The 14,084-nt window shown below is 48.0% G+C and overlaps 1 protein-coding gene across 1 annotated transcript; it reads right to left on the reverse strand.

Annotated features, from left to right (window-relative positions):
* Positions 1-4,308: 4,308 nt before the first annotated feature.
* On the reverse strand, positions 4,309-13,727 carry LOC130152643 (5-hydroxytryptamine receptor 7-like). Its single transcript, XM_056346546.1, has 2 exons — positions 13,181-13,727; positions 4,309-6,061 (listed from the first exon to the last, which is right to left on the reverse strand). The coding sequence occupies exons 1-2, from the start codon at positions 13,687-13,689 to the stop codon at positions 5,290-5,292; spliced, it is 1,281 nt and encodes a 426-aa protein (XP_056202521.1). The 5' UTR covers positions 13,690-13,727; the 3' UTR covers positions 4,309-5,289.
* Between the last annotated feature and the right edge of the window lie 357 nt (positions 13,728-14,084).

Below are 14,084 nucleotides of genomic sequence, written 5' to 3' on the forward strand. Positions count from 1 at the left end.
CAAAACATAAGGATGATAAATATTTACATGAGTCTGAGTCATCTAAATCATAGAATATTGAAATTGGAAGGGAAACACAGAGGTTTCTGAACCAATGTAATGCTCAAAGCAAAGGTAGCTTCAGCAGTTCATTGGGTCACTCAAGACCTGATCCAGCTGAGGTTTTAGTATCTCCAGAGAAGGAGATTCCCCACCTCTCTGGTGGAGTCTGCCTCCATCTTCCCTGTAATCCCCCTCAAGGCAGTGGTTGGCCTCCATTAGCTCTCTCCTTGGCCTTCTCCTTGCAAGCTCGGCCATGCTCTAGATACCAGGTCCTGCTCTGCCAGGTGCCCCAGCCCGGGCTGGTACACGGGGTTATCCCATCCCAGATACAAGATTTGTCACTTGCCCGGTGAAGAGCAGGGGTTACACTGAGGCTTGCACAGAAACTCTGTCTAAGCAGGGAATTTCCTGAACTGAAAGTGGTTGGTTGTTTTGAAAATAGCAGAGGGTGGGAAGGCTTACCTAGACTGTCCTTGTCCTGATGTTTTTCCCAAGGCATCTCCTTCTGTCTGCTGTTGGGGAAGGACTTATGGGCTGGATAGACTTTTTATTTCAAAGAGAAGAACAGGGCAGAGGTCTACAAAACCGTAACTGTCCTGGAGAGGCTGAATAGGGATCATTGCTCCTCCTTCCTGGTGCCAGGACTAGGCAGTGCCTGATCAGCTCAGCAGACAGTAGGTTCAAAATGAGTGAAGGGAGAGAGTTCTTTACCTGAAAACCAATTAAATTGTGGAACTCATTGTCTCAGGATGGCAGAGTGGCACAAACATAAATAGGTTCAAAGAAAAACACCCGTTGGAAGCTATTAAACATTACAAGAGCCCTTCTGGCTCAGCAAATTGCTGAACCTTTAATTGCTGGGACAAGGAGGGATACCATAACAGGTCTGCTGGTCTGTCTTTGTACAAAACCACTACTGGTCTCTGCTCGAGGCAGAATCCTGGGCTAGATCAGCTTCCCATCTGATGCGGTGCAGCTGTCATGTATTACACTGTCATGGGGAGATGGCAGGACGCGGGTGGAGATGCAGAACGCGGTGGGTTTGCTGAGCTCTGTATGCCCATCTCCAGCACCTGTCTCTGTCAGCCAAACTCATCCACAAAGTGCTGACTTCAGAGAGCAGGGAGGTTTCACGCTGTCTGGGAAGAGACACACAGGCTTTTACTGCCTTGGGCTTTTTGTTACATCTCTGGCTGATTATGCCTGGCTTTGCTCAGCGTTGTTATCAAAAACTTCCAAACCTCAGCTGGGGCAGCCGTAGGGGTTTGTCAAAGCTCTCTTTTCTCCCCGGATCGTTTCTGCCTGTGTTTCTGTATGTATTTCCCCTGCACACAAAGTGAAATAAAAAGCTGACTTGAGACCTACTCATTTTATGCCCGAATTACTCCAATTTTCTCTGCCTGAGGCTCCTCATTCCTTTCCACTGTGTGGCTGCTAGCCTGCTGGGACTCCTTCATTGCCCACAAAAGTTTCTTTTGTCCTCCTAAATGGATACTTTTCTCCACAAAATAAAATTTTTGCCTAAACATGGATTCTTATGGAGCTAATTGCTCTTAAATTCCACATAGTTTGGTTAGGCATAGATGTGTGCGCTAAAATCAGTTTCAGAATGGCTCAGATTTATTTTAAGGTTTTCTTGTTGTTTTTGTTTTGTTTTGTTTTGTTTTTCAGATGCAGAATGCATTGATTCCAGTTTGATTTAAAAAAACAAACAAACAACACCCCCCCCCCCCCAACATGGTTTAGCAGCTCATCTACAAGGATCTTGACTGGCTTAACTAAATGGTTGGTGCTCACTTGTGTGTAGAAAAGGCCTTGGTGGTTTTGGATGTACTTTATTTTATTTAACCTAAACACAATTTAATCTCAGAGAGTTAAAAAGCAAGAGTTTAAGATGATGTCTCACAGCTTGAGACAATAACTACTGGAAAAATCATGCAAGCTATCTCATTAGTTTTTGAGCAAAATGTTTTGGTTTAGTGAAGTTATCATTTAAATATTTTTGGATGAAAGCTTTTGGAATTGTTTCTGGGAACAAAGCTTTTCTTTTAAACACAACTACAGCTTAAAATGAAAATATAAGGGAAAAAAAAAAGATGATCAGATAAGCCTTGAGAGAAACAATATTCAATTCTGAGTCAAAGAAAACATTGCCTTTTTCTTTTTTTTTAAGGCAAATGAACCATTTTGCTTGATTGCTTGCTTACAAGAAGTTTGGGTTTTGAATCATCCAGAATCATATTCTTTTGCCTACTATTTTTATTCTGGAAGAACCATCAAACCAGAAAAAAACCCAGTATTCGTATGACTTCATTTAAAAGGATTGAGTGCTGTTTCATTGCTCTTCTGCAGAATACTTTTAAGCAGTGCTAGAAATACCATCAGAATAGGGATGTTGAGTGGAATTAAGTAAGATTATGAATGTTGAAGGCAGTTTAAGAATGCCTAATACAGAAAATAAGTAAAACTATGCCACTATGACCTTAGGCGGAGAGATACACTGCAGCAGAACAAACCAGACTCCTTTGTTATGTGCTGAATATGAAACGGGCTGTCTCAGGGCTTTCACATTCTGACAAGAGAGTCTGCATTAGCAGCTGGTTCGTTTTAATCCAGGCAGCCCTGTCAGAAGGGCACAGTTAACTGGGGAGCCTAGGGAGGAACGGGGACCCTGCAGGGACCTCCTGTCCCCATGGCAGGCCAGATCTAGCGACCAGCTGCTGCTAAAACATTGTGACAAGAGGGAGTGATGGCCCGGAGTGTTTTCTGGGAGGAAAAGTGTTGTTTTTGTTAAGCAGACCCTGAGGTGGGCAGTCAGACCGTGCCCTAGAGATGTGGTGCATGGGGACATACTGTGCGGGCTTGGAAGCAGAAGTGTCATGAGAAATCGCAACCAAGCTGCGGAAAGGGATGAGTAGCGAGTGCACCAAGGTGAATATACGCTGTCAAGGGAAAGTAGAGAAGTTGTGGCAAGGTTTAGCACCAGTTCATGTGGCAGCAGCGTGAAAGCAAGAGAGTGAGGACATGCTCATGCCTTCTCCTGCCTCATTGTGTTGGTGGGGTCCCTGGTTTGCAGGATGCAAGACCACAGGGCATTGCAGGGGGACCACTCAATTTCCCTGGGCTATAGCACTCATTTTTGGCAGAGTGGCAGAGGACAGGTCCTTGCTGCTGGCGTACATTCTAGACAGTTCAGGAAGGCTGGATTTTGTGTCAGTCCTGGATGGGAATAGCAGCCTCTGAGCAGCAGGGGCTAGGGACTGGATGTGGCTGCAAGGTGTGCAATGCTCTGCCTTCAGCAGCCAGCCTGGTCCAGGCAGCCTTGCACAAACCCAACACCAACATACAGCCATAGGTAGCAAACTGTGGGAGACATATAGAAAGCTGTTAACCATCTTAGCAGAATCACTCACTACTCTTTAAAGAGCTCCAGCATGGGATAGCAGGTGAAGCAGGGCTCCTGCTAAACCTTGACAATCCTTCCTGACTAAGTCCTCTTTCAAATCTCTTTGCCGTCTGATCATTAAGTCTTTCCCACTGCAGACCCATACAACAGCTACGCCAACCTGCCCTGCTCCTCTGTGCAATTCTGGCTCTAGCTGTGAGGACACAAGCTTGGAGAACATCTGGACACATGGCTGTTCCTGTGCCAAACCTCTCAGTCCCTTGGGGACATTCCCAGGGGGCTTGAGACAATTTTCCTGCTATGAATCACCAGTCAAAACTGGAGACCTTGTCAGGTGGCTGTAGAAAAAGTAAGTATAAAAAAGAAACAAGATAGAACTGTCTATTAAAAAGTAAGAGCACAAAAGATTTCACAGGAGAAATCTTGATTACATACAACAGCCAACGTACCTATGCACAGAGGCATCATACTGCATGATGTTGCAAGAGATGGGGCTACCACCACTCATACATGCTTGATAAAGAAAATCTGTAGTGGAGGGAGAACCAGAAACATCTTTCCCTGAGCGTCTGAACAGTCTAGCTTCGGCAAGAAAACCCAGATAGGAGATGTTCAAACAGCTGATCCCATGGAGCAGACATTACCTACAAACAGGCAATGGTTTGGGGGGCTGCAAAGCAAGGCGGACACAACAAGGTTGGTCAGGAGCAGAGAGGAAGACAAGTCCCACCACCATGTAAAAGTACAGTGACGCTTTAAAGTCAGTGACCTAAGAGTCTACACCAAAATAAGGACACCAGACTTTTTTTTTTTTTTTTTTTTTTAAAAAAAAAAGAATACATCATTTAGTGTGGTTTTTTTTCAAGCTTGCTGGACATCATACTGAAGCACTGTAAAGCTTGTCAGGGAAATTGTACACTTTTTTCTGTTGTCAACCAAAGCGTGCTTTTATGGAGTCAATTAGCCACAAATTATGAACACACATCAGTTGTCTGAGAATGAATTACAGTACAACCCAATAAACATAACTGTCTTTGCTCACTGGTCATTGCCCTGATGAGGAGGCTGTCAGACTTTCTTATCCAACCATAAAGGAAACTTCATGTTCATTTGTGTTTCATTCTGCAAACGTGCCTCTTTCAAGTGCTGCAGTGCTACAGTGTGAGGGGAAATGGGGTCATTGGTATTACTTTTCTGACGTGCAAACCTGGACATGAGCTCAGTGGGTAAAATGCAATTACATCAGTGGAAAGGGTTCGTATAAGCTGGGATGCCATGAGTGCTCAGATCTACAATGGAGCCTATAGCTGCTGTCATATTCAATAGAGAAGTGCAGCCAATGTCCTTTTTACATAGTGTATTGTATGCCCTCCACAGACCTTAGAGCCCTTTTTGAAGGCGGAGAGCCACAGTCTTTTCAAGTTTGTAGGTTATTTTTTGTTTCTTTGATTGGGAGGGTTTCTTTTCCTTTTTTTTTTTTTTCCTTTTTTTTTTTTTATTTTTTTATTTTTTAAACAGATGAAGAAACTGAGGCACAAAAAGGTGGTGTGACTTGCCCACAGTCAGTGGTAGACCTTGAACCCCCCGGTCTTGTTCACAGCTTTTCAGCTCTCACCTGGGACGTGTTTAGAAGGAAGGGCTGCCTATTTTGTTCCCGAGGTGAGGAGAACTGCAGCTCCTCCCAGGGTGAGGGGAAGGGGTGTCACTCTCAGCGGTGATGTCTGCCAGGGGAGACAATGGCACGCATGGTTTCTGCCAGCCCCGAGAGGCAAGAGAAGCAAGGAACCTGAAATGGAGAGGCAGGAATTTGTTGTTCAGGCACTGAGAGAGAAGACATGGGTCTACAGGATGCATTCATGCCTCTCTGTGGCTTTCAGGGCTTCGTGCATGCTGGCGGCGGAGAGCCTCCTGTTGATGTTCCTGTACCTGCACCTCAGGAGGTTCCAGAAAGTAGTCCTCAAGTCTCTGTTAAAAAAAGCATAAATCAAGGGGTTGATGAGGGAGTTGGTGTACCCCAGCCAGAGCAGAGTCCTCTCCAGCCGCAGGGGCATGCAGCTGCAGCGGATGCCACAGATGAAAGGCCGAGCCGTTGACATCAAGAAGAAGGGAAGCCAGCAAAACGTGAATGCCCCCACGATAATGCCAAGGGTCCTGGCTGCTTTCTGCTCCCGTTTGAAGATGGAAATATTCTTTCGGTCTTGCCGGAGCAGTTTGGAGAGTGTGGCGCATTCCTCCACCGCTTTGGTACGCTTCGAGCTGTGGTGGCCCCGGCTGGAGGCCTCTAGGCAGTAGACACCATCTTCTTCATAGTGCTTGGGGAAGTTCATGAAGCGGTGCTTCTCGGCGCTGACCTTGGCAGCTTTGTAGATCTGGCTGTACATGACGAGCATGACTGCCATGGGGATGTAGAAGGCAACCCCCGTGGAGTAGACTGTGTACCCAAAGTCCTGGCTGATGAGACAGACTCTTTCCACGGTGACATTCTTGGCCCAGCCAAAAAGAGGAGGAAGAGTGATGGAGGCAGATAGGAGCCAAACGGTGAAGACCATCTTGGCCATCAGCTTCCCATTTTGTCTCACAGGGTATGTCAGCGGCCGAGTGATCCCCAGATACCTGGAAAAAAGAAGAGTTGCAAAGGGTTAGGCGGGTTGCATGGTGTGAGTGCTGTTGGGTGGTTTTTCATTCCTAAATAGCTGTTAATGCTCCACCACAGGAGAATTTTGGCACTGGGGGAGGCAAGAAATGAATTCGCCAAATGAAAATGTTCCCAGGGATGTGCACTTGCAGCACCTTCTGTGAAACGCATTTCACACCCCTTCAGCTTTCTTGCTGAAACAACCTGTTTTGACTGTTCCCCATGCGTGACACGAGATGTCATCTAACTGGTGAGTGCAGTCCAAGCTCCACATGGCTTCCTGGGGAATAAAAACCTTAAAAACACTTAAACATTTGAAAAAAAGCTTCATTTTTCTCCACCAGAACTAGTTTGTACAGACAATGCACAACCATGTCCAGCCAGGGTGTGTAACTCACCCCAGACTGCTGCCCTGCCTGAGAAACACCCAGGAGCAGGGTGGGCTATCCGCAGAGTCATACTTGCACCAGGATACGTCACAACTGACTCTAAATGAAATTAATAGACTTTCTGGCAGTGTTTAATAGGAAGCAGGAAGGACAACACCCTTCTCTTACTTGTTCAGGCAACTTGGGAGCTCAGGGAAGAAGCATAACCTGCAGCTGAGGTGCCCCTGAGGCAGTGGGCAAGCAAGGAGCAATCTGGGGAAGTTGGGAATTCTGGGAAGAAAAAACCTGGGAAGGAAGAAATCTTTGGGAAGGCTTAAGGCTGGATCTGAAAGAGCACAGAAAGCAAAGCTAGTGATGGGGTGATGGAGTGTAGTGTAAGACAGACAGCTGTTGATTCACACCTCCTTTCAGCTGACAAACTGCGTCTTTGCATCTCGCAGCGCCCATGGGAGACACCCCATTGCTCCCCCTCTCCATCGCACCTGCCACACTGGGACAAACCTACAGGTTCCTGCAACATTTACTGGAGGTGACCTCTAGAAACCAGGACAGGAGTGAGACAAACAGCTGGAGCAGCCTGCTCCTTTGCACAGCCCATAGCTCCTGAAGTGATGGTGTCCAGCTCGCTCTGGAGAGTAAAATGAGAGGAGCTCTGAGATCCCAAAAGCAGGTGGTGACCCACAGATTCACAAATCCTGATGCCTGGAGTTAGGAGTGACCTTGTCAGCTTGCCTGAAAGGAGCTGGAGATTACATCAACCATCAGCTCCTGCTTAAGCTACGGGTGGAATTTTGAACCACACCAGCCTTGACTGAGAAGGTTTGTGTGGCTACGAAACCGAGTCAACTGTTAGTTATTACATTACAATTGTAAATTAATAAACCAGTAGGGAGCTGGCCACTGTCAACCAATGCTCCCACTGAGAAACATCTGCCTGCTATTCAGTGTCGAGCAGCCCAGCAAAAGCCTCTAACTAGTCCTATGGATTTCTTTTATGTTACAGCCTTTTTGATTCAAACCTGCCTGCTGTCAGCAATTTGTTGGCATTTTTAGGCAGGATCACACCACCTTCTAATTGTTCTTGGAAAAACTGTGTCAGTCCAGAGGGACAGTACAAACAGCAGCTGTACGGATACTTTTTGCTGAAAGCTGTTCAAGGGAAGAACAGGCTTTTCTGCCAAAAAAAAAAGAAACCCATGAAAATTTCTGCAGAGAATTTTACCTCTATTGTATCTTTTTTTTTTCTCTGACAATCAGTCTCATTGCAGGTGTTAGAAGATTTTTTCTTCCCTGATTATTTCCCTTTTCCAGATCCTCCTCCAAGATTGAAATAAGATGGAAATACAATAAAAAGAAATCCAATCCCTCCTCCCCTCCTGACTGCTAAATAATTTCAAAGCCCAAAGTATTCTCCCCTGACTCTCTGATAAAATGCATTTGAATTCATTCACTGAGTTATTATTTCCCTGTTTTCCTCTGTATTTTCTTCAGCTGGCCTGAGTCACAAAAACCCAAGCAAAACTCTCTGTGACCACCTACATTGCTTGAGTGCCTGACAGTGTCTGTGGAGGAGACCTGGTGAGAGGGAGGTGGACAGCAGGGCTGGTTTTGGTATTGTTCTTCCAAAACATACTATCCCCTCCTTCCCACCTGGGCTGAGCACAGCAAGAAGTGATGAGCCTGGCTGGAAGATCGGGACTCAGAGAGATGGGTGGGAGCAGGTCAGCGGGATGCTGCCAAATATCCCTCCTGCTGTAGGAAAGGGCTATGGAGGGAGCGCAGAATTGGTGTCCTCTAGGCTGGGAGAAAACCATGCCCTGCTGTTGCATCTCCAAATTCAACATTCCCCAAATCACTCCTCTGTATAACCAAGCCTAGAACTTTGCAAACTAATATATGCTGTGCTGTGTGATATCCTTTATTATGCTTTTATTACTCTATTACTGGGTTTTCTTTAGAAGCCAATCCACTCGGGATTTGCTGAAACTTCAAGGAATTTACACACTAGCCAAGCAAAATGCACAGTGACAAGATTTAAAAGCTGGCAAAGCTGACACATTTCATCTGTGGGTACCTTGTGCAGTCACTGCTGGAGGAAATGGGGCCGTTTTGAGGTCTTTGCTTATAATTTTGATGAGAGAGGGAAGACCTCAAAATAGGCCAGCGTTTACAGCAGTGTGGGAGGCGAGATTGCACAGACATGCAATGAAATTCAAATCAAATTCTCTTGCTTTGATTTTTTTTTTTCTTTTCTGGTGTGTGTGTGTCTGGTTGTTAATCAAGTTTAGTGGTAATCAGGTAACAAAAGCCAGTTCCCAGAGCAGCGATTTACTGGCAGTTTCTGCAGCTTTGCAAGACTCCTGCTGTGCCGAGCTGATTGTGTTCCTGGTGCAATAAACTCTTTCCACATCCTCGTGCCTGCGGATGCCTGGGCAGCCTGAGCCCACAGGGTAGGAGACCTGCCCCAGGCTGGGCTCCACAATCAACCCCATGGATGAGCCAATTCAGCACATTTATTCTACACTCGACAGCAATTGTTGAATCCTTACATTAGGGATTAAATACTAAAGAAAAACAAAACCTCTCCAAGGTGACCCCATCTCCGTTCTGCAGCTGGTAAACTGGGAAAGGATGAACCTCCACTCACACAGGTTGGCTGAGCCTAAACAAGCCTGGAATTGTTTCCCAGACACTTTTGCCACAATCCCATACCTCCTCTGGGCCAAATTTAAGCTCCATACCTGACTTCCAAGCTGATGCTATGCCTGCTCCATCCTGCTGAAGCAAAGGGAACCTCCAGGTGGAGGATGCAACTGGCATCAGGAGGCTGCAGCTACCTGTCGCTTCATCTGCCCATGCCCTAAGCCAGGGATGCATCCCAGCTCACTGGAGATACAGTGCAGGGATCTACCTGGCCTGGGACACGTTTGGATGAAAGGCACGGGAAAGGCAATCCATGAAAACACTCTGCAGGTTTCATCCCACCAGTTCTTTTGGGAGACATCCTTTTTTTTACTGAGGACGATGCAAATTTGGAGCATATAATCTCATTTCAGGTTGCAAATACTTCCCAGGGAGAAGGGAAAGCCTCAGTGGAGCTGCATTCTCCACTGGGAAAGCCTGAAGGGACCTTCTTTTGTCAGCTGCGTGACATTTTTATGAAGAGCTTCATCAAAAGCTGAACCACCAAAAGGGGGTTTTTGTTTTGTTTTTGGTTTGTGGCATTAAAGAATCTATAACATTTGCAGGCTTTTATATAAGAAAAAGATGTTTCCAGCATTTTTCTGTTTTGACTTAAAGGAAAATCAATCAAATCTCCCTTCATACAAGATTAGTCCTACCAGGTTCAATCAAGAGGCTTTTAGAAAGCGCTCTGCATTAACAATCAATAATAGCAACCTATATTTTAATGGTACTCATCATCTTGGGCAAACCAAGCATTTTCTATATCTAAGCTAACCAAAACATAATGACACTTCAGCCATCAATAAAAACACAACCTCCTCCTCGGCAGAAACAGGCAGCTGCCTAACCGTGCTGACCAAGCTGGCATTCGGGAGAGAACTAGAAGGGACATTTATATTTCCGAAAAGCACCAGGGCTGTTCCTCTTCTTTCTTGCAAGGCAGGAGGAACAGCTTGCTTCGTCACAGGGGGAAATTTAAGTTAATGCCTCACTGAGATGAACAACCATTACAACCATTTTATCTCCTTTGGAGCAAGTGTTTCAGGCTCTCTGCAAACTCAGCTATCCTTTTGCTTTAGCTTTATGGTTGACTTTTCTTTGGGTCAGTTTAGAAACTGAAAATGTGCTTCCGGACGTGTTTCCATCAGGTTCTAAACCAAAAATCCTGCCCATCCCAAGTTTGGGGGGAGGTGGAGATCCAGGTATGGTCCTGGACCTGTGCTCTCCCTCAATCCACCTCCATCAACTGCTTTGTGGGAGCAGCGAGGATGATGGGTTGATGTGGAGCAATGATGACTTACAGGATGCTCAAGGTAGTGCCCTGGGATAATTCACACAACTCACAGCCCATTCCTGGGGACCTTTGAGGCACAAAGCAGCAGAACAGTGACCCAATCACCTACTCCTCCTTTGTGCATCAGAGGACATCCCAGTTATTCCCATTCCCTCATCAAGCTCTGGCACGGACTGAGCCCGCCAGCTCCCTGCACTCACAGCATGCTCTTCCTCCCACCCCGAGCGAGGTGGGCAGAGCAGGGAGGACTGTCCACCCCTTTTCTCTGCCCTGCCAGCCCTCCTGCTGCTCAGATCACAGCCTTTGCTCTTTCTCTCTTTTCCTGGCTAGAAATACATCTCAGGCAATTACCCTCTAACTGCTCAGCTTCCCCATCAGGCATCTGGGGGGGGTGGGATGCAGGTCTGGGAGCAGACAGTGATGCTGTAGCCCAGCTGGGCCCCCAGCACGATGCAGACCCCATGCAAACACACCTGAAGAACAACCCTGAGCCAGAAGAATCAGGCTCTGTGGCCACCTCCTGTATCACAGGTTTTTCCTCCATCACCCTACTGAGAGGTCTGAAGCAACATGCTCCCTCCATCACTTCCTTTGCTGCAGCTCCCTTTTCCTCTTTGCCATCCGAAAAGGATGGTGGGGTTTGCATGGCCAGCAGTGGAGAAGATGCAGCAGAGATAAGTAGGTGTTCAAAGGGCACGTGAGGTAGGGCACGGGACCATATCCCTATGAGGTGGGATGGTTTTCCATCCCTGCAGTTCAGCACTGGCAGCGTGAGTTTTGCACTAAGGGCCTGAAACCGCCCCACTGCTGTGCTCCTCCGAGCCCTGCCGAGCTCCTTCGGGTGAGCTGGACAGAGATGCTCCCCCAGAGGGCACGGGGGTTGCTGGAGACAGAAAAAATGTTCCCACAAGTGCTTCCAGCATCACCACTTAAAAGAGATCCTCTTTGGCTGTATGACCAGCAGGTGCAACTTAGAGCAGCCATAGGGCTGCTCCCATTTAAGCCAGAGATTCCAGTTATGTGGACAACTCCTGTCCACACTGCATGGAGCAGTTTCCTCCCTGCTGCCTTCCCTATAGCCCTCAGCACCGTCCAGGATTCAGCCTCGGCACATGTGGACGCCCCCCAGGCTGGTGTCTGTACCTCTCCAGAAACCTCCTGCCTGGTCCCATTCCAACAGGGAATGGCAAAGCGAGGGGAGCCCTGGCAGCTGCCCACCATGGTGGTTGCTTGCAGGAGTGGCGATGTGGGTGAGAGCGACGGGATGGAGCAGCGGAATCGATGGCAGTGGGTTTTGTGCAAGGTCTGTCCTGTTCACTTGCATGTTTGCAAGATTCTCCATTCTCCAGGGGAAGGAAAGGGGGAAAGGAAAGGGGGAAAGGAAAGGGGGAAAGGAAAGGGGGAAAGGAAAGGGGGAAAGGAAAGGGGGAAAGGAAAGGGGGAAAGGAAAGGGGGAAAGGAAAGGGGGAAAGGAAAGGGGGAAAGGAAAGGGGGAAAGGAAAGGGGGAAAGGAAAGGGGGAAAGGAAAGGGGGAAAGGAAAGGGGGAAAGGAAAGGGACATTTTTAAAGCAAAGCCAATCTGATTAGCGTGTAGCTGCTTCCCTGCTCCTCACTCCTCAGGAGGAAGCACTGGCGTATATCTTTACTGCGTTTAATCTCTTCCTCCTGACAGAGCTTCTGTCAGCTCTGAATGCACCTGCCTTTTTACAAGCAAGCTTTTTTATTAAAACTGAGCAAGTTCAGCAGCAGAGCTGGACCTTGCCGTGTGGCCTGGGAGTGATTTTGCTTTCCAACCAGCAGCGCTGAGCTGATCAGGGGCACGGAGCAAAGGGCAGCTCGTTGGGGAGCAGCAGCTGGCGGGGGAGCGAGGGCTTTGGAGCAGGACTTGCTGTTTGCTTGCCGGGAGGTAACATCACTCAGCAGCAGGAGGATTTTCCCATCCTTTCTGCTTTGTCACCCTGTTTAACACCTGGGAAGGGTGGGAGGGTGACCAGGGAAGTGGTATAGCTGAAGGCACGCTTCTTATCGGCTGTCTCCCTTCCCCGAGCAGTTCATCACAAACCTGCCCAGCTTAGCAGTGCCAGCGTAAACCCAAACCAACCCCCCGAGAAAGCCAACACGCACGTCAGATCTGGATCTGGCCCACCGGCTCATCAGCGCAATGTCCCTAATGACGCAGGTTGCTATAATTAGACCCATGGAGGTGCTAACTTTCCCGAGTCTTGATAGTTTGCCAGATGGACTTAGCCTTTCCCTCCTGACCCCAGGTGTGGAGGGTGAAGCCAGCAAATCCTCAAAAATGCATGCAGTGGCTACAGCAAGGTTTCTGGGGACCTGGGATGGGGTGGGGGGAGTTGCTGACATCCTCAGCCGAGCCACAAGTCCAGGGTGCAGCAGACCATCCCATAGGGCTCCAGAAACCCCATAACATGGATTTTCAAAGTGCATCTGGGTAGGTTCTTTTTGTTTTCTTGAATAATGTTATGGTCCAGCCTCCTTCCATGGAGGTCAGGTCATGGGGTCTATCCTCTAGGCTCTGTTCCTCAAGTCAATCCAGGACAAGGTGAAGCAGCTGCCTAGAGGGGGAGGACTAAGCAAGAACTTGAGAAAGCCCCTTAAGCCCAGCTCTTCCAAAGGGACTGAGGCAACTAACTCCCTCAGCAACCTCCAGAAACGCCTTTATATTCAAGCCCACCTGGACACATGGCAGGTACCTTCTCCTCCCTTACCTGTCAACGCTGATGATGCACAAGGTCATGATGGAGGCTGTGCAACACATAACGTCCATGGCGATAAACACATTGCAGAACACCTTCCCAAAGAGCCACTCTCCCCCCACCAGGTCTGTAATGGTCACGAAGGGCATGACAGCGAAGGCCACTGACAGGTCGGCAGCTGCGAGGGACACCACCAGGTAGTTGGAGGGCTGCCGGAGCTTCTTGACAATGCACACAGAGATGATGACCAGACCGTTGCCAGCGATGGTCATGAGGATGATGATGGAGAGCACCGCTCCTATGACAATCTTCTCAGTGTCCCCATAGAGCAGGATCTCCTCTCCACAGTCCGTCGTGTTGGTGAGGTTGGAGGATGGCAGGTCTGGCTCAGCTGGGACGGAGGGTTCCTCAGTCATGAATGGATTCGGGAGCAATTTCTGAGCCGGGTGCTGCTGCTCTGCGTTCTCCACAAAGAGAAGATGGTGCTCCAGAAACCGCCTGGGGCTGACCCTTAGCAACATGCTCTGAGCTCACCGCAGCAGGCAACAGCACGAGTTTTCTCCCAGCAATGACACCTCCAGCAAGAAACCAGAACATTTTGTCACAAGCAGGCTAAGAAAATTAAATATCCCTCCTCACCCCCAGCTCTTGCCTCCCAAAGCTGCGGCTGGATCTCACGGGCTCAGTAAGAAGCAGCTTCCCAAGTCTGCTTAAAGAAACACAGTTTGCTGGAGGATGCTTGGAGAAAGCTCCTCTCCAATTTTAAAGAGCACGAGCTGGCCAGTCTGCCTGCATCGGCTGCCTGATCATCTGCATGCTTTTCCAGAAGGACAGACAACAGCAGTCGATCATAACTGCCTATGTTATCATGCATTACTGCTGAGCTGTGCTGCTGGTCTTGCACTTCTGTGCATCC

This window comes from Falco biarmicus, chromosome 1 (genome assembly GCF_023638135.1).
Source record: "Falco biarmicus isolate bFalBia1 chromosome 1, bFalBia1.pri, whole genome shotgun sequence".
Taxonomy (NCBI): Eukaryota; Metazoa; Chordata; class Aves; order Falconiformes; family Falconidae; genus Falco; species Falco biarmicus.